The following is a 26455-nucleotide window of genomic DNA, read 5'->3' on the forward strand; positions in this document are numbered from 1 at the left end:
TTACAGCAGCAATAGTTTGGAAAAACACACTGAAGTAAAAACAAACTTAAAAAGGAGAAATTGAAAGATATGGTTACTACCTAAAGTTAATATGCACATATTTTAAAATTTATTAAAAGACACTATAACAGACATTTCCTATTTTATTTTTGTGTCATTTGTCTATTTGAATATTTGCTTATGACAAAATAATTTTAAAGCATAAAATAGCAAATCTTAATTTTATGACTACAACTGGGTACTAAACCAAAAAAATCTGTTTGCTTAATGTATAAAACTGAGCTTCAAGAAGCTAAACCTGCTCCACCTCAAAATTAAACATGTCAGGATCCCAAGGCTCATATCTCATATAGTAATTTAAAAATTCTATTTTGAGACTAAATATATTGCAGTTCATCACTATTATTTTAATAATTCTAATATTCTAACAATTGTTCTTCACTTAATGTTTTGTTTTTGAGAACCAACTGGGATTAAATGCCACAATCACACAGCTAACAAACCAGAGCACTGGCCAGAAACTTAGCTAAAATGCTTTAAAATTTTGGAGGGGTAAGGATGGAAAGCAGCATGATGTAGTAGAAAGAAGATGAGTTTTGGGAAAAGGCATCTAGAGCCAAATCTGGGTTCTATTACTATCTGCGTGTCCAGTGACTAAACATCTTTTGGCCTTCATTTTGTAAAATGAAAAGGGTAGACAAACTGATCATTGTTAAATGTATAGTTTGATCTTCCCTGTATAGATCATTCTCAGATTTACAGATTCCGTTCTGGTTTTTCTTCTAAATTCCACTCCAACATAACCAACTAGCTATGTGTAGGCATCATAATAAACTCAACACATCCAAAATGAAAATCATTCTATTTCTCTAAGAACTGGCTCCTCCAAATTTAATTATTTCTATTAAGGGCAGCAACTTCCTTCTAGTTATGCAGATTCACAACCTAGAGAAGTTGATCTCAACTTTTCACTCTCGTATGCCATCAGTTGCTGTCTTGTTCATTCTACTTCCATAACATTTCACATATATCTGTTCCTTCTTTCCACTCATTCTAGTTCATGTCTTCATTGCAATGGTCTACTAATCTATCTTCCATTTACACTCTACACATTTTAGATATACAGTATTTTTTAGTTTTTCTTATTAAATTTTCTTATTAAAATGCAAGTTTTTTTGAAGCAAGGATGTTTTTCCTTTGTAGCACCAGCATTTAGAATAGTGTCTGACTCACACTAAATACTTAATAAAATTCTGTACACCTCCTGAGTCCAGTCATACATTCCTAATTATTTCTTTCTCAACTGAATTTCCAGACATTTGACCATCTTGACTATCTTCTTTTGGATACATTTCAGCTAAGCATCAGAACAAAAATAATTTTTCTCATGTGGTCTGATTAGTGTGTGTCCTTTAGTTATAAAGAAGTCATTAGTTATTTTTAGTGGTTTCTTTGGAGTAAAAGGGATAAAAAATAAACCATATCAAGAGAATGAGAATTTAGAGTGCAGGAAAAAAAAACTTCATGTTTATTCAGGTCACCTCAAAATAAACAGTTGGTTAATACAGCTTAAAGGGTATAAATAATATTAATATGCTAGAGGGTGATCATAGAAGGTCAATTTAGTTAAAGCTATAAATAAAAAAGAGAAAAAGAGGTATGGTTGGGTAAGTCAAAAAATTTGTTTTCAAATGGGGATATCTTAAGCATGTTGAATGTAGGAAGAAGGGGTGTGTGGAAGGGATATGCTTAAGTTAATTAACATCATCATCTGTACAACTTATCGTAGTAGAGAGGTTAAGTGATTTTTGTGGATCATTATAGTACATGGCAGAGGCAGTACTTGAATCTTTATCTTCTCAATTACAGCTCTATCAAGTATGCCATCCTATTTAAAGAATTTTATTAATGAGCATTTCTTATAAAAGTATCAGGGAAAACAAAGGAACTCAAATTGGTAAAAATGAGTCAGCTTTTCTGGCAATATAATTAGATTTAATAGGACAATTAGGTAATAGAAAATATCATTGAATCACATAAGACAAAGATAAATACAACACAGTTCTACTTAAGAGTTCTTTACTAAGGAAATTAGAAGTTATTTTTTTAAAACATCTGAGGCTAATTAATTGAATAGTTATCTTCTTGGGCTTATAGAAGTAGAGCTGAAATGGGCCTTAATTACCATTTAATCTAGTCTACTCCTTTTACAGTTGAAGAAACAAGGGCAGAGTGTAGCCAAGTGAATTGTCCAAGATTACATATTTATTAAGTATCAAAGTCAGGATGAGAACTCATGACTTCTAACTGCAAATCCAGTGCTGTTGCCCAGTGGATAGAGTACTAGACCTGCAAACAACAACCACTCCTCTTAGACATATACTATTATTATGAAGATGATAATGATAATGATAGCAACTACTATAACTACCACTAACACCATTTTAACAGTATTTTAAGATTTGCAAAGTACTTTGCAAATATCTCATCTGATCCTGACAATAATCTTGGTTCTATTATCCTCATTTTATAGTTGAGGAAATTGAGTAAAAAAAAGATTAAGCTTGCCCAGTCACACAGTGAGTGTCTGACACTGGATTTGAACTCAAGTCTTCCCAACTTTAAGTCTAGTATTCCATCATCTAGTTGCTTCACACAGAACGGGAGAAGTCAGACAGATGGGAAAAGAGGGCAGTGTCAAAAAATCCAGAAAAAACGAATATTGAGGAGAAAAAAGAGAATAACCATTATCAAATGTGGAAAACACAATTAAGAATGATAATTTAGAATACATGAAAAATAATACATTCAAGTCATGTCAAAATACAGAGTTAATTGAAAAAAAATCTACAAATTGAAATTTAACAATATAATTTTATAATAAGAGAACAAATGAGATCATACTAATAGCAATGGCATAAAAGAAATGGAGATACTGAATTTGACATTTAAAGAATACATATGCATGAACTGATGCAGAACAAAGCAAATAGAACCAGGAATACATTGTACACAAACAGCAAGATTGTGAGATGATCAACTATGAAAGACTTGGTTCTTGTCAACGGTTCAATGATCCAAGACAATTCCAATAAATTTTGGATAGAAAACACCATATGCATCCAAAAAGAGAACTAGGGAAATTGAATATACATCAATACACATGCCATGTTCTTTTTCTTGGTTTTTTTTTTTTTCCTCTCATGGCTTTTCCCTTTTGTTCTGATTTTTCTCTCCCAACAAGATTCATAAAGAAATGTTAATTTAAAAAAGTTAATGTACATGTATAACCAGAAGAAAATAAAAAAGGAAAAAAGGAATATATATGGATTTTATTAACAATAAAAATAATTGATACATAACACTCTAAAGTCTAAAAAGCACTTTGTAAAGATAACTGCATCCTATTAAATAAGTACAACCATTATTATTTATATTCTATTGGCAGGAAAATTGAGGTGGAGAGAGATTGAGAGATTGTTACCCAGCTAATAAATGGTGGAGATGTCTGGTTTCTCTTAGTTCTAAGTCTAATTTTCTTTCTATTACACTATGCTGCTTTCAATGTGTTACTATAAATTGGGTCAAAAAATAAAATCGCAGGAATATAAAAAGATTTCACAGATTTTTATAAAAAGATTTGGCCCAGCCCATAGTTGAGTAAGAATCCTCTCTACCAAATAATTAATAAATGACTACCCTGCCTTTGCTTAAAAACCTGATATAAAATGTTACTTTGGTACAGACATACTGATTCAAAAATTATCAAAATGTGTAATGCTTTTAAGATGGTAATAAAATTAAGAGAAACGACCTAATATAATCAAACATCTAGCACTTGATGTTATTTCAGCCAGAAAATGTTCTGGAAGACTAGCAAATCTAAAGAAGCTCTTACTTCAAATCTAATGCTCTTAGACCTTAAAGGCATTTCAAAAATTACTGCATAGACTAAAATGAACACCAGCTCTAGTAAAGTTATCAAGATCCAATGAGTTGCCAGGAATTGTTAAGTCATAAAAAGTATGTGTAGCATGTACTATGCCTTAAAAAAGTTAATGGTTAAGTATTTTAAATATTCTTACCTAAGCCATATGCCATACTAAGTTTAACACGTATTTTTAAAAATAATAAATTCATCATGTGTTAATACAATAACACTTAAAGAAAAAAAAACTTAGGGAGGAGAATGATTGTTTTACATACTCTACTTAAATTTAACACTTTATTTCTTCCCAATGACACGTAAAAATAATTTTTAGCATTCATTTATTAAAACATTCCAAATTTTCTCACTCCCCCTCTCCCTGCATTGAAAAAGCAAGAAACCTGGAATTTCATGAGTATTTCCATATAAATCATAATATGAAAAAAAAATACAGAAAAACAAACTCCAAGAAAAATAAAAGTAAAAAAGAAAAAGTATGCTTTGATCTGCATTCAAACTCATCAATGTTTTGTTGATCATAAGTCCTTCAGAATTGTCTTGGATTCTTGTATTACTAAGAAAAAATTAGTCATTTTTAAATAATCATTGCATAATATTGTTATTATGTACACTTTTCTTTTGGTTCTGCTCATTTCACTTTGCATCAGTTCAATTAAATCTTTCCAGGTTTTTCTGAGAGCATCCTGTTTATCATTTCTTATAGCACATTAGTATTCCATCACAATCAATTTACCACAATGTGATGAACTCCTCCCCAAATGATGGAACTCTCCTCAATTTCTAATTTTTTGCCACCACTAAAAGAATTGCCATAAATATTTCTGTACTTATATGCCTTTTTCTTTTTGTGCTTTCCTTTATGTGAAATAATTTATCCCATTTTACCTCTTCCTTCTTCCTCCCATTTTTTCACCCATTTTCTACCAATTTTCACCCATTAACTTTTTTTTTTTTAATATCATGTCATCATATTCAATTCAGACTCTTATACTCTAGGTATATTTCTTCTAATTGCCCAAATAATGATAAAATTCTTAGCAGTTATAAACATAATCTTCCCATGTGGGAATGTAAACAGCTCAATCTTAGTGTCCTTATGATTTCTCTTTCCTGTCTACTGTGATGACTGCATATTTTAAAATTATCCAGAGTCAGGAATTCAGGTTAAGGGAAAATCTTCAACCTTTATTCTTTTTGAGGTGAAGGGAGATTAGCAATGTGAGCAGCTGCAATAAGACACCAGCCAGCAGTCTCTTTCTGCTTCTCTCTCCGCCCCTCTGCCTCCACCCACCAAAATCATCATTTCCTATACAACACATCAGGACTTGCACAAAGAGTGGGCGGGGGCCATTCTTTCTCCAAGCATATATATTAATAGAGTATGGTCCAATTACTATTTAGCCTCATGTGCTTGGGACCTCAGTGCATCAACTCAAGCTTCAGCCCATTACAGTCTACCTTTTTACACTTCTCTTGAGTCTTGTATTTGAAAGTCAAATTTTCTATTCAGTTCTGGTCTTTTCATCAGGAATGCTTAAATTTCATTCAATGTCTCCTTTCCTCCCCTCAAGATTTATACTCAGCTTTACCGGCTGGAAGTTCTTGGTTATAATCTTAACTCCTCTATTCTTCAGAATATCATATTTAATGGCTTAATGTAGAAGCTGCTAATTATCACCTTATCCTGATTGTGGCTCCACAATATTCAAATTGTTTCTTTTTTGGCTGCTTACAATATTTTTTCCTTGACTTGAGGGCTTTGGAATTTGGCTGTATTATTCCTGGGAGTTTTCATGTGGGGATCTCTTTTAAGAGGTGATCACTGTTCTTTTCCCCATTTCTATTTTACCCATTGGTTCTAGATCTGAGCGATTTTCCTTAATTTCTTGAAAGATGATGAGTAGGCTCTTTTTAAAATAATGGCTTTCAGAAGGTCCAATAATTCTTAAATTATCTTTTCCTGATCTATTTTCCAATTCAGTTGTTTTTGTCAATGAGAAATTTTACATTTTCTACTATTTTATCCTTTTGATTTTGCTTTATTGCTATTTGATATCTCATTGCATCATTAGCTTCTACTTGGTTAATTCTAATTTTTAAAGAATTATTTTCTTCAGTGAGCTTTAGTACCTTCTTTTCCATTTGGTCAATCCTACTTTAAAGGAATTCTTTTCTTCAAGGAATTTTTGTACAACTTTTCCAACATGGCCATTTGTTTCTTAAGGCATTCTTCTCTTCACTGCATTTCTGTTGTCTCTTTTACCATTTGCCCTATTTTTCTCTTTTTTTAAAGGTGTATTTGCTTCAGTATTTTTTGTGTGTGCCTTTACTTTTGTTATCTTTACCAAGCTGTTGACTCTTTTTACATAGTTTTCTTCTAGAACTGTCATTTCTTTCCCCCATTTTTTCTCTTGATTCTTCTATTTTATTCTTAAAGCTCCTTCTGAACTTTTCTAGGACTTGCCTAATTCACATTCCACATTCCATTGTAGCCATAAGCTTTAGTTGAGCTAGTGTTCCTCTTTTCCCTGAAACTGCAATCTAGGACTCTGACTTGGATCTGTGTAGGGGTAACACTGTAACAGAATCCTGTATCCAGTGTCGGCAAAGGGACTCCCAAAATCTCTCACCAGTTTTTTTTAATATCATGTCATCATATTCAATTTCATGGTCTGTTGGTTGAGAGCTCTGAAAGCAGCTCGTGCCCACAACTGATTCAGTTGCCCCCAAGGCTTGCTGGTTTTCTGTGAGATGGACTGTAACAGGCACTTGAACTGTGCTCCATTTCCTCTTGGTGAGACAGAGCTTTCTTGTTGACCTTCTAAGTCATCTTGAGTTAGAAAACTGTTTCACGCTATCATTTTTTGGGTTCTGCCTCTCCAGAATTTCTTTTGAGGAATCATTTAAAGTTGTTTGGAGAATTTTAAAAAGCTCAGGTGACTCCTTGCCTTTTCTCTGCCACTTTGGCTCTACCCCTCCCAGTTTCACATTTCTTACAAATAAATAGCTAATGTATGTGCTGATTTTATTGAGATGCTTTATGTTTTCATTCTGCCCAGTTCTTTGCTTGAATATCTTAAAATATAGTATAGCTAGGCTCCACTGGACTGCCCTAACTGTACATAGTCTTCCTAGTACCTTACACAGACTATCAGGCACCAAGCATTAATTTAAATATAACTCAATCACTTGGAACTACTTAAATGTATTCTAATGAGCAGTCATGTACGTTTCTGCTTCTCTAGCCCACTTGTAGGAATGTTCTTCTCAATCAATTTTAATTCAAAAGCACCTTTTTATTTTGAGCCCCCACAAAAACCTCCAGAAGAAAAGATGGTATGTCTAAATTTTCTTGTTAGTGACTCCTTCACTCAATCTCACAACTATTTTAAGGATGAAAAGTGAGTTTTTATTAACAGAGCTTTGTCTAAGGAGCAAAGGACCTTGATCCAAGGTCAATCTGTTATTGTTTCTGTTATTAAACTAATTCACAACAAAAAAAAGGGGAAATGAAAGATTACCAGGCTTACAGAGAAGCAAAAATTAGTAATGGCTGAAAAGAGAAAGAGATTCAAATACCCTAAGGAGAAAAGGAAAAAACTAGGGATTTCAATGTTGCTTTTTTTAATCTAATTGAAGCAAAACCTAAACTTACTATGATGGTATATTAGATGCACAATAACAGATTATTATTAAGATTTTGATAAAGACATATAGACATATCTTCACCTATTTCACTGAATATAAACAGTTTGTTCTCAATTATAATCCAAAAAATCAAGTCACTGAATCAAATAGTTACTAATTATAATTATTAAAATTTGTGGTTCCTTGACAGAACACAATTAAATGCCAAATGCATTTACAACTTAGAAAATTAAGGCAAATGTTAGTTTCCAAATGGCAAACAATTCTGATGGATGAAGAAATCTTCAAACAAGTACAATAATCAAACTATCTATGACAATAGACAAATGACACACAAGGATGGATTCATAGATTATCACAGTCCAACCTGTTTGAGTTGGCTTGTTTAGACCCGGCCTTCAATCTTTTCCTAACTGTGTCAGCATCAGAAGAATGGTGGTGACCTGCAGGCCCATTAGGAAATCCTGGACGTATTCCAGGGGGAACACCTCTGTAGATAAACATGCACAGTGACTCTCATTACTTTTATCTGAAGCACAGCAGACTCAGCTTCACTAGAACACAGCCGTACCTTTCAGGAAGGCAATGGCGATTCATTTCTCCTCTCCACCTGGACTCTCTGTCTTCGGCTCTTTGCTGCTGCATTTGATCAAAAATAGCATGGTAATGATGTTCATGTGGTCCTCGGGAAGGAAAAGGACCCGGTGCCAGGGCCCTTCTACCACCAATATAGGAAGCCTGGAAATTAAAGAAAGTGTTCTCATAGCCTTTTGTCTCTTTTTATTTCATATATATTATGTCCCAAAAGAATAAAATATTAAACAGCTGCCCTTTTCAAAATGAATTTATTAACTTAAAAGATAATACTATATAATGTTGTAGTTTTCCTTTTACATTATAAAGTACTCAAGGGCACAGTACTGTCCTCAGTGACAATGACTGAATTTGTGTACTAATAAAAACAGCTTAGCCAAATAAATAAACAATAATGTAATAAACATATGCATAGAACAACAGGTAAATTCTAACAAAATGTTCCCCAAAATACTCAAGGGCATAGCACTTTTCCAATGACAATGGCATTTTTAGTTTATTTTATGAACTGATAAAAATGAAGAATAATGTAACAAATACATGCATAATAATTAAAGGATACTTTTTAAAAAAGTTTCCAAATGGAAGTCAAAACAATGAAGATAACATTCACTGGCAATTATCAACACTGGATACATATAAAAAGCAATGAAAACAAAGTTATTGTCTTCAAGAAACTTGCAACATACTTGGAAAGATTAGGAGGATTTTTTTTTAATGTCTAATTAGCATGCAAGTGAACAACAATATGGCATAGAATGTAAAACAGGTAAAGAAATACTCAATACTAGTAAGATCATAACAGATTAGGTTAATAACTAAATGCAAAAAGAAGTTAATCTTGAACTGAGTTTGAATGGTACAGAAAAAAAGAAAAGAACACCTTTTAGGTTACAGAAACAAAATGAAATAAGGTATTGAAAAGTAGCAAGGTCAATGTCTGAGATTAAAAAAAAGAAGAAAGGATGAAAGGTAAGGACACTGGATTGGCCATGGAACATCACAAAGCAGTGAGAAATGTAGTAGGATTTGATTTGAATATCAGGTTAAGGGGCTTGGATTTAAATTTGGCTTAATGCAAAGGACACTGGTCTAAGAATCACAAGAGATCAGGGGGTCAAATTCCACATTTGAAAGTTTCTAGCTTTCTGCTCATAGATAGCATTTAATTTCTCTTCTACCAATTTTTCGTCTGTAAAATGAGAATAATATCTGGAATATCTATCTCATAAGTTTCATTATATATAATGTATATAAAGTACTTTATAAATCCAAAAACACTGTATAAATGTCAATTTGTATACCACCTGAGAAGCAATGGGAAGCCAAAAAAGACTTTAAACTGAAATCAAGTTTTCCTGCTATTCAAGATCCACCACTAATCAGACACTATGCTATAGGCAAGGAACTACACTGGGAAGATCTAAAGTTGGTTAGGGAGTACAAAGAACTATTGAAGAGTGATGCAGAATTGGCAGAACTGGAGCACTGATCAGGAATATATAAGAAGTTTTTTTGATTCTTAGTGTTTGGGAAAATTACAATGTTACTATCTAAAATATGGCCAACTAGGAAGGACTATCAGCTAGGGGGAGAAGGAAGTAAGATATCAATTCCTGACACATTGTCTGAGGCATCAGAAAGCCATTCATTTAATTGGAGCTGATAACTATATTTGTTTGGAGATCCTCAAGATAAAGGCAATGTAAACTCTCAGAGTGCTGGAAATGTACATTTAGAAGTCATCATTAAGAAGTGAAACTTGAAGCTGGAAGAAGTTGATCAGTTCTTTATAATACTGAAGAGTCCAAAGTATGAAAAGATGAAAGATTTGTCAAATAGGTATTATGCAAGGCAAGAGAATACTGTCAAAAAATAAAGGAAAAAAGAGAGCTTCACCAAGGAAATGGTCTAAAAAGCATCAAAGAGAGCAGAGATCAAGAAAGATGACAAATGAGAAAAGGAGAGAGAATTTAGGTAGGAAGTCACAAATGAAATTCCAAGGAGAGGAAGCAGTGAAGGAGTTAGGGAGTAGCAGCCACATTGTGAAGCACCACCTTAAAACTTTAGCTATGTAATTTAAGCAAAGAGGAAAGTAGTTTCAAGATATGGTAAACTTTAATTTAACTAATATTTTGCCAAATTTTGTTTTAACACTTTTATGGCCATTTATATAATAGCACTTTCTGTCACTTCTGAGCACTTTCTTCATAACAAACTTTTATGTAGAAGTATGTAGAACAAGTATTCTTCCCAACTTACAGACAAACAGAATCTGAGAATTAAGTTATTTGTCCAGTTGTGTCAAGTGAGGATTCAAATCTGGGGGTACAAAATCCTACTCTTTTCATTATATCCTGCTTGTTTCACTAAATTATAAACTTTCCAGGACCCTTTTTGACCTCTTATTTGATGCAATTAAATTTTGATGCATTTTTATTATAAATATATATAGTCAATGTGTATGCCATTACCCTAATTCTGACTTGTTTACTAAAACAATTGCCTTTCCATATTTCTTTGTGTTTTACTCTGGGTGTTTTGTGGTTCCATAATATTCCATCAATATATCACAATTCATCCATTCTAATTGGTCATGAAAGTTCTTCCTAGTTTTTCACAGTACCAAACAAAAAAATTTAAAGCTTCTTGTATATATTTGTATACATATTTTTCCAATTATAGGCTTATTAACATTCTTTTTCACTTATTTTAAATATGATAGATATCAATGCAATCATTTCCATATTCAATGAATAGAAAAAGAAATGGAGATGAAACAAAATCTCTAAGTATAGCTTGCTGTAAACAAACAAGCAAAAAAGCCCCCAAAGTATATATATATTTGACAAGGTCACTGTCCTGCTGATATGTTTTTTCTGAAATTTGTGCTCTCTACTGTGTTATTTACAAATGTTTCATTAACTTTTTTTTTTTCTGGTATCATTCTCCTTGGTCTCACTCCCCAACCTAAAGAAAGGCATTCATTCTCCAATAACAAACTAGTATAAAATCAAGCAACAGGAGTTTTCACACTGGTTGTGTCAGAAAGACCGTCTCTTCCTATACCTCTTGTTCAAAGCTTTACTGTCAAGATTAGAGGGGTTAAGAATTTTTATCTTCTGGATAAAAACTCCTTGTGACACTTATCAGAATTCTTAAGTCTTTCAAAATTAACAATGCTAGAGGTATTTTATTGTTTTCCTAAAATTCTATTTCACTTTCCATCTACTTGCACATTTGTTGTAAATTCTTTTTCATACTTTGTAATACTTGCATTTTTTGATACTTTAAATCTGACACTGAAAACCCTCCAATTCTTATTTTTATTAATTTAATTTTTTTGTTGCTTTCAAATTTATTACTAACTTTTTATTTTCAGAATCTCTATTTTGGTGTTTAATTGGGGTTTTAATTATGTTGCTTTTATTGTTTTGCCTAGTTTCATGTTAAGGTCATCTATCTGTTCTTTTTCTCTTTTGTTAATTAAAATGTTGAGAGAGACAAATTCTCCCACCGCAATGGCTGCAGCACCAAGATTTTGTATGTTGTCTCACTGCTGTCGTTTTTCCTCTTGCTAAATTATTATTTCTATGATTTGTTCTTTCATGCACCAATTCTTTGGAATCAAGTTAGGATTAGGAGCTCTAACTTTTAATATGATTTTCAAGGGGTCATTATTAAACATCAATTTTTATGTATAAAATAAAGTATATGCTTAAATATTGTTCCTTTTCTTTATTGGGCTGTAAGATCTTAATACTGCCAATCAGCAATTGACAGTCGTATTTAATTTTTATAAAATCTTATTTAGGTCCTTAATTTTCTTATTTCCTTTTTAAGTTTCTCTAACTGTAAAAGAGGTTCTTTGAGGCCGAGAAGCAAAAGGTGGGGGAGGAAGACAAAGGAAGGAGAAGGGTGGGGGGAGGTTAAATAACTGTAAGGCAAGTTAAAGAGGAGGATGAAAGTAAAAAATAGACAGGTATAGGAAAGAGATGGGGGGCCAGGTGTGTGTATATATCTATATGTGCATACATTCTTACTTAACTATAATCTGCTTGGGGGAGAAGGGAGCTCAAAGGGAGGAAAAAAAAAAGTAAAAAAAGTTTGCAGTAGAGAACAAAAGAACAATTTACAAGGAAGTAAAAAAAAGAGGGATAAACATGAATATAATATAATCATGAATATTATATATCCTTTCTTAAACTGGTCATTTATTATTATATATTTTGGAATCTTCCCTGATGTTCTGCTGGACACATGACATTTTATTTTATATTCCTTTGCTGTTTTTTGAAATAAAATAAATAAAAGTTAAAAACAAACAATTTATGGCAGATTGCTGATTTAATAATCTCTTTTAGTCCTAGAGTATGAGGATGGTACCTCTGACCTCAGTTCCTTCTTCAGTTTTCCTCACTGACCTAGAACCCCAAACCAAACCTCCCTCCCCGCCTCCATGTGTCTGCAGCCATCAGCATCAGCCCCACTATTTCTGCTCTCACCAGGAATATGCTGGCTCCTCCTCCTCAGGCCTCCTCTCAGCAACACAGCTGAGTCTGGCATTCCTCATCAGCAGAGGCCTGTGCCCCACACTGTCTAGGAAGTAAAAATTCCTGTGGCTATGGTTGAAGCTACCTCTCAACTCAGCTAACTCCAGAGCTTTCTCCTTGCTGTTTCAGCAGAACTAACCTGAGGTGTTTACAGAAAAACCTCCATCCAACCATCTTTCTTCAGGACACCCTTCTGCCCCAATTCTTATTTGTTTTTACCATTTTCCATTTGCTCTGGGGCATAATTTTGTCTTGTTTGTATAAGAAATCTGGAAATTACAATTTTCTGACCTATTCTGTTACTTCCCAAAATCCTCTCCTTTTTCTGTTTTTTAAGATATTTTTTCCAACATTTTTCTATGCCTCCTTTACCAAAGTGATAACTTTTTTCATGATTTTCTTGTTTTACTGTTATTTCTTTCCCCAATTTTTTCTCTACCTCTCTTACTTGATTCTTAAAATTGATCTCTTTCAGGAATTCTTTTTAGGCCTAAGATTAATTCATTTTTTCATTTTTTTGAGGCTCCTCCAGGAATTTTTTTAGGCCTAAAACCAATTCACATTTTTCTTTGAAGATTTGTATGTTGTGATTTTGACTTTGTCATCTTGAGATCTTCCCTGTCACCAAAGTAACTTTCTATAAAGTTTCTTTTTTATAGAACCTTATAAAAGGTTCTATAAAATGAGCAAACATTTTTTGCTCATTTTCCAGCTCAGTTCTTGACTTTTACTTTTATATGTTAAAGTTAAGCTCTGATCCTAAGGTGAAGGAGGAGTCACTGTCCCAAACATATTTTTTTTGTGCAGCTGTTTTCAGAGCTAGCTTAAGGGGAGGAGAGGAAGGGAAAGAAGTGTTAATTTTTCAGAATTCTCAAAGAGGTATGATCTAAGGAAAAGTGTGCTTAATACTCTCTTGGCCTGTGCTCTGGTTCATGTGCAACCACAAACACTTTTATGCCCTGCAATTGTGAAAAAGGACTCCACTTTCCTGCACATACAATTTCTATATTTTTTAGTAAATTATATGATGACAAAGACGTGATATAATGTGGAATATCATTTGTGAGAGCCTGTTTTTCCCCCTACTGATGATATCCTTATGGAGAATATCTTCACTGAATTTTATAATTTTCATTACAATTTTAATTAAATACCAAAGCAAATAGGTTAGCAATATTGTAGTTTACTGAGTTGTGGGGCCAAGATTTTTTTCTATGCCTTTGATATCTTTTCTTCCTTCAGATAACTCAAAGTAATCCCTCAATGCTCTATTAATCATGCTACAATCAACTCAACTGAATCTTCACCCTAGCAAGGTAATATTTTTACAACTTCTTTACCCAAGACCCCATTTTCCACATTACCTTCTCCAAATCTTTTCATCCTTCCTTAAACTTCTCACAGCTCCCTCTCCCTTATCCTCTCTCACATGTCACTGAAGAGAACTGAGACTATGTCATCCCTCTGGTCCATAAACATCAGTGGCTTCCTATCACTTCCAAGATAAAATATAAACTGTTTTCTTTGGCTTTTAAAGCCTTCCATAACCTAGCTCCCTCTTACCTTTCCAATGTCCCTTATATTACTCTCTCCAGGTACTCTACAATCCCCTGGCTTCTTGATTGTTCCTTAAATATGAGAATCCATCTCCAAACTCTGGTCATTTTCACTGGCTGCCCTCATCATGCCTGAAACAATCTCACTCCTTTTCTCTACCTTCTGACTTCCCCGAATTCCAGAAAATAGTTTTACTTCCTAAAAAAAAAAATTCCCATTAATGATTATTTCCAATGAATGCAGTACATATCTTCTTTGCATATTGTTGTTTGCGTGTTGTCTTCCCATTAAATTGTGAAACTTCTTGAAAACAGAGTCTGTCTTTTGCTGCTTTCTGTATCTTCAGCATTTAGGATATGTCTGGCACATAGTAAGAGCTTCATAATAAATGTGTGTTAACTGACTGAACATTTAGTTTCTTATTCATTAGATTACAAGGACTCAGGATACTGATGAATGCCTTGTATGAATCCTACTTGGCAGACATGAATACTTTTATTGCATTTTAATAATTTAATCACCAATGTTTTATTTAATATTTTTTTTCATCCACATTCATTAATGTCATTGCTTTTGGTCCTTCTTCAGCATAAACATTTTCAGTTCTGTTGACCAGAATCATAGTTCTTTTTTAGAATGTCACATGTTTGACTTTATATTGGCAGCACATAGCACATTACCCAGAACATAATAAATACTTATTGATCAATTAAAATGAATTAGCATAGTTTCTGTATATAACCAAACAAAATAATATATGTAAAGCACTATATACTGTTATCTTTACATTTAGAAAAAGTCCAGGTAATACATATTACAATCTACGAAGGTTTGGATGAATTCACTTAGCAATCTAGAAGATTGCCTGAGAGAATAGTTTATTAATGATTTATCTCATGAAAATGGTCTGTTTTATAATTTTTGATATTTAATAAGTTTATAGATTGTCTTAATAAATTACAGGAATTAAAAGGCCTATAATCTATTATAATAAATAATAAATGTATTTAATAAGCAATGTTTAATAATTAGTATTAATAATGATAGACATTTCTAGGTGAAGTATGTTATTATTCCAATAGATTTGCCAAATTTTTAAAAAAGATTTTTAGTTTTTAATTGGAAGGATAGAAGTTGGAGAAAGGGAAAAAGGAGGCATTATCAATCAATAGTGATGTTTAAAAAAGAAAAAAAGACGTTTTAAAAAAATTTTTTAAATGTGCAGAATATAGCAGAAGGAAGGAAATGTTAAGAAGTCAGGATACCTAACAAGCGGCTAGAGATATAATACTGTACTAAACAACTGAGTCATCATATAATCCAAGTTTAAAAAATTCATGAGTAATACAAGATATCAATTTGCTATAGGGTTCCAGAGTGCAACTGCTAGAAACATCACCATTTTCACATATCCACCAATAAGAATCAAACAATATCAGAAATAAATATATCTAGCCAAGACCAAAAAAAAAAAAAAAAAAAAAAAAGTCTTATGATATCTGCAGTAATATTTCACAGGATTAATTGTGAATCAATCATGAATACATTTTTATTTACTAAATGGTAGTAATTAAGAGACATATTTTAGGACTAAATTTTAACTGTAATTCAACAATTATCCGATTAAATATTAACATCTACTGCCTACCTTAACTTCACCACTTCCACCACAACTTATCCATCCTTGTTCCCTGGCCCTATTTATTCGGTCCATCTTAAGAAAAAAAGAAAGAGCAGTTTCAAATATTTTGTTTAAGAAACAAATGTCGTATGTGAAGTAAAAATGTATTCCTGAAGAAATTAGAAAAACGTATTACAGAAAAGTAAAGGGAATTTTATCCTTACCCTTTCCTTATCTTGTTTTTTCATACGTTCTTGTTTCAAAAACCTACTCTGTAACAATTAAAAGATAGTTTCTTTAGACCGTCAGAAATATGGTACATTAGATATATCAGTAAATCAAGGAAAAGAAAAAGAAACCTAGGTCTACCTGTTCCTTTTGTGGTTTTTTTTTTCTTTTTCATGATATTCTAACTTTCTCCTCCATGCTAACTCCTTAAAGGGAAATAAAGTATTATTGTAGTCACTATATTCATTCCTTCTTTATATTTTCATCAGGAAAGTTAAGTACTCCATTAATAGAAGCAAGCCCAAAGAGGTTTAAAAAAAAAAAGTTAAAGATTTTTGGTGAAAAGAAATAAGGAGGAAAGGTTTGGAGGTTTAATTTTGTACTGCAAAGATTTTTAGTTGTTTAAAAATTACTTGAGTGGCTTAAAAATAAGCAATAGTTGACATTATACCTCAAACATTTTCCTCCTTTCTTCTTCAGGATTCATTTTCTTCCTTGGAGTTTGTTGGGCCTAGATAAAAAGTGAAGCTAAAAATTAGATAAAGAGTATGAACCACACATCTTAGCAAACTCCAAATTATAAGGAAAATCAAAAGAAAATGACAAAGCCAACTTTGATAAAATTATTTCACAATATAACTTTCTTCAATTGAATTTAATATATTTTCTGTGGATAAGAAAAGATTAGATGCCAAAAGTTTTGAAACTGCTATTTTCTAATAGTCAACAGATGGCACATTAATTAGAAGCAACTCAGCTGAACTCATATTACTTTTCAAAATAACTTTAAAATAATGCCTTAAAACAAATTTTGGAGCATCAGAGCCAACAAAAAGACAGGATGAGGCATTTTTCTATCCTAAGAAAACTTATGAAATTGGCAAGAGAAATATATGACCCAAGGTGAAAGTCTTGGCAGAAACAGCACCTGCTTTGGGAGCTCTCAGTCCAGAGATGGTGAGAGGTTCTGACAACTAGACAGAAAAAAAATTACAAGAGACCTCTTTCTGGCTCCGGGTATAGCTATCACTAACTGGCAATTTTATTGCACATACACAGTTCTGGGTTGTAGTCCCAAGTTGGAGAGGGGATCACAAGTGGGGATGAGTTCTAGTCACAATTCCAAGTGAAAAGGAACACTAGTGCTTGTGGCTGCAGGAGACCAGTGTCTCTTTTTGGATTAAGAGCAGAGTGCAGATCAGGACAGCAATGACCACACCTCTCTCTACATCACACCTACTGAGTAAGCACTCAAACTTTCCACAGAACTAGCTTTGAAAATAGCAGCATGAAAAAGGGTGAAACTTGAGATAACGCTTTTTCATCTTTGGTGAGCAGAGACCAACTTTGACTAAAATTCCAAATCAAGAAATAGACTGGAAAATATAAGCAAACAACAAAAAAAAGAATATGACTATAAAAAAAAAACTACTACACCTAGAAGACCAAGATAGAAATGCAGACAATGATGTGAAAACTGTTACAAAGCCTCAAAGAAAAAGGCTAATTGGATCCAAACTCAGTAAGAATTCCTGAGTTAAAGGAAAATAAAAGAATAGGAAAAGTTGGATATAGGAATAGAGATTAAGCAAGAATTTGGTAAGAATTTTATAGTCAAAGGACTATAAAAGTATGTATGCCCTTTGATGCATTACTAAGTCTATAACCCAAAAAAGATTTTTAAAAATTTATTAAATATTATTTCCAATTACACATTAAGATGATTTTCAATATTCATTTTTGTGAGATGAGTTCATTTTTTTTCTCCCTTCTTTCATTAATTCCTTCCTCCCTCCCTTAGCAAGCAATTTGATATAGGTTATATATGTACATTCACTTCTAACATTCCCACAAGATGTTGGGAAAGGAAAACCAGAACAAAGAGAAAAACCATGAGAAAGAAAAAGACAAAAGGAAAAAAAAAGTGAAAATAGTATGATTTGATCTGTATTCAGTTTCCATAATCTCTCTCGATGCAACTTACACTTTCATCCTAAGTTTCTTGGAACTGTCTTGGATCACAGAATTGCTGAGAAGAGCTAAGTCTATCATAGATGATCATCACACAATCTTGCTATTGATGTATGTTTTCCTGGTTCTGCTCACTTCACTATCAGTTCATGTAAATCTTTCCAAGCTTTTCTGAAATCAACCTGCTCACCATTTCTTATAGAACAATAATTTGTTCATATACACTCATATGCCATAACTTATTCAATCATACTCCAAATGATGGCATCCCCCCCAATTTCCAATTCCTTGCCACCACAAGCTACAAACATTTTTGTACATGTTTCCCTTTGTTATGATCTCTGGGATACAGACCCAGTAGAAGTACTGCAGTTTCAAAGGGTATGTATAGTTTGATAGCCTTTTGGGCATAATTCCAAACTGCTCTCCAGAATGGCTGGACCAATTCACAACTCTACCAACAATGTATTAATATCTTGTTTTTCCACATCCCCTCCAACATTTATCATTATCTTTTCCTGTCATCTTAGCCAATCTGATAGATGTAAGGTAGTTCCTCAGAATTGTTTTAATTTGCAATTTTCTGCCCAAAAAAGTTAAAAAAAAGAAAAGGACCTATATGAACAAAAATATTTAGAGCAGTTTTTTTTGTGGTGGCAAATCAAAGGGATGTTCATCAATTTGGAATAATTGAAGATATGGCAAGATAAGGCATCTGATTGTGATGGAATACTATTGTACTGTAGGAAATAAGCATGGGGGAAGAGTGTTTCAGAAAGTGATATAAACTGAAGTGAGAAAAACTGAGGGATCACTGTGCATCACAACAGCAACGTTGTAATAATGATCAAGTTTCAAAAAATTGGCTACTCTGAACAATATAATGATCCAAGACAATTCCAAATTGTAATAGTGGAATCTGAGAAAAGAGATGGACTGAGGCAGACAGGAATTAAGAATATGGCAAGACATATTATCAAGGATCTAAGGAGTTTCAACTAATTTTTTTCCAAGTTAAAAAAAATCCTTGCCTAAATCATAGGAACAAATGAGGACAGGAATTTGAAGACGACAAAAGAACTAGCTGATGAGAATTACCATACTTGGCTCTATAATGAAACAGTAGAAAGTAGTGGTGTCAATTCCCTAGTTAGTTACTCTAAAACAAACACAGGGGATTGAGGGGGTGGGGGGGAGGTAGAAGAAGAAAGGAATTCACTACTTCAAAAAAACCTCTAATCTCACTAATGTGAGTATTCCTATCAAATGTGAAGACCAAAAAGCATTCATTCTTCATTGCGCATGGTTCTAGTCCATATTCTCCTGCAAATATCCCATGGAAAATATACACATTATGGAAGCCTTCTACCAGATCTAATGACATTACATAATACAAAATATATTCTATATATGTCTATTTTTTGCTTTTTGATATAATTAATGGCTCCTCTCCTTTTCCATACTCCTTTGATATTTTTATTTAAAATTGAAATAGAAATAAAAAAAAAATTGTCTTGCACATATCAGAATATAGGAAAAGATCCAAACTAGGTAAAAAATTTCCATTTCCATAAAATATATAGAATAATAAAACATACTGTAATTGAAATTGTCTACCTTTTCTTTGCCTCCTTGTAGGTTTTTTGTTTTCTGATGTTCCTCTTTTCACTTTATTCTTCCCCCCCTTTTCTCACCTCTCCCAAAGCTACACTCAAGCACAGAAAATTTTTAAGTTTGTCTGTCTCTTCCTCACTCCATATATATATATATATATATATATATATATATATATATATATATACACACACATATACATATTTACAAACACACATATGCATATATATGCATTATTTCATTTATTACCCTTGCTTCCACTTTACTTCTACCCACTAACTTGCCTTGCTATTAACCTTCCAACCCCTTATTGAAAAATCCTCCCTGTACCCTGTCCTTGTACTCTCTCCCTCTCCCTCTATATCCTTTTCTCATTAACCTATACACCCTTCTATACTCCACCTTATCCTATTCTTTCCCCCTCCTATTTCTTTATAGATTTTGGAGTGTCTTATACTTTTCTTGGTATGTGTGTATGTATTGCTAACCCTTTAACATTAAGAATATCAATGTAAGATTTTAGAACTACCAGTCCTCCTTTTTTAAATTCCTATGTCAATTCTTGCTCTCATGCCTTATTCATATAGCAATTACTTTTTTACCTTTTCCTATATGGATTTACTTTTTATTTTTATTTCCCCCCCTGAAGCAATCGGGGTTAAGTGACTTGCCCAGGGTCACATAGTTAGGAAATGTTAAGTGTCTGAAACTAAATTTGAATTCAGGTCTCCTCCCGACTTCAGGGCTGGTTCTCTATTCACTGTGCCACCTAGCTGTCCCATGGCTTTACTTTTTAGAATCACATCATACTCAGCTCTACCCCAATTTTCTTTTGGACTACCAATTAGTAATGACGATCTTAGTCCTATAGTTTACATTTCCATAAATAAAACCAACAGTTTGTTTTTATTGAGTCCCTTGAAATTGTCTTTGATGTTGGTTGTTATGTCAAATTTTCTACCGAGTTTAAGTTTGTTTGCAACAAAATCCTGAAAACATGGCAGTTCACTGAATGTCCACACTCTCCCCCCTCCCCCCCCCCATATTATACTTAATTTTGCTTGATATATTTTTTGGTCACAAACCTAGTTCTTTTAATTGTTGATATATAATATTGCAATATCTGAAGTCTTCTATTGTCGCCTCTGATAAATCTTGCATAATTCAAACTAGCTCCAGCACATTTGAATTGATGCTTTTTTGTTCGCTTTTGTTGTTCTCATAAAATTTTCTCTTTCATTTGGGGATTATGAAATTCAACAATAATATTCCTCTATGTTTTCCTTGTAGGATCTATGAATTTTTTTCTATTTCAGCTTTCTCTTCTTGTTCTATCATTTCAAGACAATTTTCTTTGTTTATTTCTTGTATTATTTTATCAAAGTTCTTTTTTTGCTGATAAGTTTTTAGGTAGTCCAATTATTCTTATGTTTTCTTGTCTATTCTCCAGATCTGTTATTTTTCTTATGTCTCACGTTCTCGTCTATTTTTTCATTCTCTATATATATATTTTTAAATTATTTCTTGGTCTCATAACTTCCCCTTGCCCAATTCTAATTTTCAAAGAGTCATTTTCTTCCTTAAGATTGTGGATCTCCTTTTTCTACTTGGTTGACTTGCTTTTCATAATATTCTTTTTCTTGAATTATTATTTTTTAGTTTTTCTTCAATCTCTCTCATTCGATTTTTAAAGTCTTTTTTGAATTCTATGAATTCTTTTTGGACAGGTAACCATTTAATGTCACTCTGTTGGGTAGAAAAGGTTTTTTTTTTTTTTTTTTTAACTTCACTCTTCTCTGAAAATGAACCTCAGTCTTTCCTATTCCTTTTTTTAATTTATTTTTATTTTTTATTTAATAGCCTTTTATTTACAGGTTATATGCATGGGTAACTTTACAGCGTTAACAATTGCCAAACCTCTTGTTCCAATTTTTCACCTCTTACCACCCTCCACCCCCCCTCCCCTAGATGGCAGGATGACCAGTAGATGTTAAATACATTAAAATATAAATTAGATACACAATAGGTATACATGACCAAAACATTATTTTGCTGTATAAAAAGAATCAGACTCTGAAATATTGTACAATTAGCTTGTGAAGGAAATCAAAAATGCAGGTGGGCATAAATATAGGGATTGGGAATTCAATGTAATGGTTTTTAGTCATCTCCCAGAGTTCTTTTTCTGGGTATAGCTAGTTCAGTTCATTACTGCTCCATTAGAAATGATTTGGTTGATCTCGTTGCTGAGGATGGCCTGGTCCATCAGAACTGGTCATCATATAGTATTGTTGTTGAAGTATATAATGATCTCCTGGTCCTGCTCATTTCACTCAGCATCAGTTCGTGTAAGTCTCTCCAGGCCTTTCTGAAATCATCCTGTTGGTCATTTCTTACAGAACAGTAATATTCCATAATATTCATATACCACAATTTATTCAGCCATTCTCCAACTGATGGACATCCATTCAGTTTCCAGTTTCTAGCCACTCCAAAAAGGGCTGCCACAAACATTCGTGCACATACAGGTCCCTTTCCCTTCTTTATAATCTCTTTGGGATATAATCCCAGTGGTAACACTGCTGGATCAAAGGGTATGCACAGTTTGATAACTTTTTGAGCATAGTTCCAAACTACTCTCCAAAATGGTTGGATTTGTTCACAACTCCACCAACAATGCATCAATGTCCCAGTTTTCCCACATCCCCTCCAACAATCATCATTATTTTTTCCTGTCATCTTAGCCAATCGGTCTTTCCTATTCCTATAGTAACCTTCTATAGTTGGGTTCTTTCTCCTCTGATGTTCTTTTTTTTTTTTCTTTTTAGTAAGAGCTTGTTAGTATAATGACTTCTAATCCTGGGGTGGGGATGTGCCTCTGGAACTTCCTTCAGTTCTCCCCTCTAGCCTGAAGACTCTACTCTAAATGCCCACCACCAGCAGCTTCTCTGAACTACTGCTTCTGCACTCATAGGGAGTACTGTAAATAAAACTCTCCTCTGAGCAGCACAAGGTAGACCTAGAATTCCTTATTATCAGAGATTTCCTCAGTCTTCCTTCTTCCTCAGATTCCTGCCTTCCTACACAGTCTGAGAGTAAAAATTGCTCAGGTTGGGGCAAGGCTACTTGTACATCTCGCCAACCCCAGGCTTCTCCACTTGCTGTTTCAGCAGACTTATTCAAAGATATTTATATTTCACACCAGCCAAACCTTCATCCTGGGATCTTTTTTCCAACCTTCTCCTAGTTGTCCCAGGAGGACTTTGTTCTGCCCCAAGTCTTATTATTTATTTTTATCAGTCTATGTTCACCCTGAAGTGAAATTTTGTTTTGTTTGTGAGGCAAATCTAGAGAGCTTAGAATTTTCTCATCTACCACTCCAGCATCTTCCCAGAATCCTTTCTTTGATACTTTTTAGACTACAACTATGTCTACCAGAGGATACTAGGGAGAATAAGAATCTTAAAGGTTTCCCAGTCTAATATCTTTCTTTTATAGATGGGGAGCTGGATACCAGATATTAGGGGACTTGCTCAAAATGATATGTCATAAATGGGAGGGATGGATTTGAATCCAGGTCCTCTGTGTCTAAATCCAGCAATCGTTCAAGGGCAAGCACTAGTTCAAGGGCCCCCACTGAAACCTCTTGAAATTTCAAATTGCAAACTATTAACAACCACATGAAATATCACAGTTCTGAGACAAAAAAACTGAAGTGGTATAAATAGGAACCAATAATATTACTTAGGGGACATACTATAAGCAGTGGTAATTCTGGGTATTTTTTGTAAAATAAGCAATGGGTAAGACTGGGCAAGGACCTGGGAAACTTAACTCAATTCTATCACAGCAAGCAAAAGCTTTAACTAAGATTGTTTAACTTCCAAATTCCTACAAATTCTCGTACTACAATTGGGCTACAGCGAGCTGGTCAAACACAGTTTGACTGATGCAGTTCTGGCCTACAGGATACATTTATACTAATATTTATCTGACTCAGACGCTGAGCACTGTCTCTTTCTAGGCCTTTTGCTTGCTGTAACAGAGTAAAAGTTAAGTTTCCAAGGTACCTGAGACAGCTAGGTGAACAGTAGATAAAACTCTGCGTCTATAGTCAGAAAGATCCAAGTTCAAATTCACCATGAGACATTACCCATGTGACCCTGGGCAGATCACTTTATCCTGTTTTCCTCAGTTTCCTCATCTGTAAAATTGCAAATCACTTCTATCTTTGCCAAGAAAACCCCAAATAGGGTCATGAAGAGTTAAGACATGACTAAATAACAACAACAAATTTCTAGGTCCCTGCCCTGCCTTCTTCATACATACCTAAGGCTTCCCCACTGCTATAGCACCCATGGAACCACCACCATCAGGGCTTTATTATCTACAAGTATCAAGCATTAAAAGTTATGCATATGTTAATAATTCTCTTAAATCCTCCTAAAACCTATCTAGAAATGGAAAATGGGGTAAGAAACAAAGAAAACAATCTCATTTCTACATTCCCAATTCAGAATTTCACAATTTCAAGCTCTCTGGCCTCAGCCAAAATTGTGGTAAGAATTAGAGGCTACAATTCCAAAACACTTGTGATGGAGAGAGCCATCTGCATCTAGGAAGAGGACTGTGGGGAATGAATGTGAATCATAACAGTATTTTCACCTTTTTTGTTATTGATGTTTGCTTACTTTTTATTCTTTTCTCATTTTTTCCCTCTTTGATCTGATTTTTCTTGTGCAGCAAGATAATTGTGGAAATATGTATAGAAGAATTACATGTTCAACATATATTGGATTATTTGCTGACTAGGGGAGGGAGTGGGAAAAGGAAGGGAGAAAAGACAAGGTTTTGAGGGGTGAATGCTGAAAACCATCTGTGCATGTGTTTTGAAAATAAAAAGTTATTATTAAAAAAAGAAAAGAAAAGAATCAGGACCTACATGTTTCGTTCCTATTCAGGGCTGGGGCAGAATGCAGTTTTGTCCTGGAATAGTAGGAAGGCCAGTGTTTGCAGGAGAACACAAAGTTTGACTTCCAGTACAAAGTCCCTGGAAACAAAGATTTCTAGGATACCAGTTCAGCTGTTTGCGGTAAAACTGAGGGGGGAAAAATTTCAGGTACTCTACCAGCTAAGTCTAATGAGTGTCATAGACCAATACTACTGAAAAAGACAAAGTCAGGAAGCTATTATCAAGCCACAACTTTTGGCTGCCCAACTCCAAGCTGAGATTTGAAAGATTAGTTGTGGCTGTTTTTAGTGCTCTATTTGCACTATAGATCCTGCAATGAAGGACCAGAGTGACAATATTCTTGCTACTGAAGAGTGAAAAGAAGCTCCAAAACTTTAAAGAGCAAAATGAGGGACTTCGACCAGTCATTCTTAGAGGAAAGGGTTGAAGGAATGAGTGAAAAGAAGAGAATATCTAATATAATGAGATAAAATTCAAAAAGAGCATAAACTTGCAATGATTCCAAGTAGAAAACTAGAAGAAGAAGAAAAAAAGGCTTGGCAACAGGAATAGTTGAAAGGGAAAAAAAAGCAAAGAGAAAAATATCAAAATTAGGCAAGGCATTACCATTAATGTTTGAAAGACTTCCTATAGAAGGTAGGACTTTAGCTAAGACTTTAAGAAAGCCAGGGAAAGTGGGAGGGGAGAACTTGACAAGAGTTTTTATATGGGGCAGAAGAAAGTGGCAAGTTGAGAATGACACCTAAGATGGTAACTTTTGAGTCATCTTCTATCAAAACCAATTAATTTGGAAAACAAGATAAGGAAAGATAAATTTAAAAAAAAAACTATTCACTCCCTGAAAAAAAAAGTGATTAAAAAAATCGCCACATATTTCATAAATAACAAAAGAAAACCAGAAAGAACTAATAGAACCAAAGGGAAAATAAAATTCAGAGGACACCACCAGAAACACTAAATTTTATAACCCCAGAAAAATGACAGCCAAGCTCTAGAACTTTGAGAAAAAACAGTGCCCCAAAGAAAAAGATCAAGTACCAAAGGACCAGAATACTAATCACCCAAGATTATGCAGCAAACAGATTTAAAAAAGAGAAAGCTTAGAATGATTTTTTTCCAAATAGTAAAAAACAACAAAAACTTATTCTGACAAAGCAGAACATAATTTTATCGTATGGTGTGGAATGGGAGGAAGAGACGGATGGCTTTTTTTCTTCCTCAGTAAGGAGAAATGATTTATTATCTTATTTTTTACAATTGAAATATTTTACTAGCAAAGCAGGCCTAAATATTTAGAGTGATATTTAATGTTAATTGGTTTCACTAAAAGAGTAATGATAAAGCCATGTGAATAATTCTTTATGATTAGGGCTATAGCAAATTGCTAAACAAATGTTAAAAGAAACACTTAAAATTAACAACAAAATTTTAGGAAAAAAATTAAGAATATAAATGATATAATAAAAATAGCAAGAAATATCTGAGTGTTTTTCTCTAAGTGTTATCTGGTTCATTGCATGCTTTCCCCCTTCTCCCCCCATTATTTATTAGTAATTTATTTTTCCCAGGTTATATGTAAAACAAATTTTGACATTTATTTTTAAAACTTTAATTTCCAGATTTCCTCCTTGTTGAGAAGGTATATGTGAAATGAAGAACATTTCCATAAAAGTCATTTTGTGAAAGAAAACATAGGACCTCTCTACTGGTCAAAAAAAGTAAAGTTTAAAAAATATACTTCAGGGCAG

General features: G+C 33.4%; 1 protein-coding gene across 8 annotated transcripts in view; it reads right to left on the reverse strand.

Annotated features, from left to right (window-relative positions):
• Positions 1–26455, reverse strand: part of NEK1 (NIMA related kinase 1) — a 152125-nt gene that overhangs the window by 73070 nt on the left and 52600 nt on the right. For 3 of the 8 annotated variants that reach the window (XM_031941988.1, XM_031941992.1, XM_031941986.1), the window contains exons 13-17: positions 16602–16661; positions 16147–16194; positions 15950–16015; positions 8169–8335; positions 7965–8087 (exon numbers count right to left, since the gene is read on the reverse strand). In XM_031941988.1, the coding sequence (XP_031797848.1) occupies positions 7965–8087; positions 8169–8335; positions 15950–16015; positions 16147–16194; positions 16602–16661 (464 nt within the window). Of the gene's footprint in view, positions 1–7964; positions 8088–8168; positions 8336–15949; positions 16016–16146; positions 16195–16291; positions 16357–16601; positions 16662–26455 lie in introns of all 8 variants that reach the window. The other 5 variants (XM_031941993.1, XM_031941989.1, XM_031941994.1 and 2 more) reach the window with 4 other exon arrangements.

This window comes from Sarcophilus harrisii, chromosome 6, assembly GCF_902635505.1.
Source record: "Sarcophilus harrisii chromosome 6, mSarHar1.11, whole genome shotgun sequence".
Classification (NCBI taxonomy): Eukaryota; Metazoa; Chordata; class Mammalia; order Dasyuromorphia; family Dasyuridae; genus Sarcophilus; species Sarcophilus harrisii.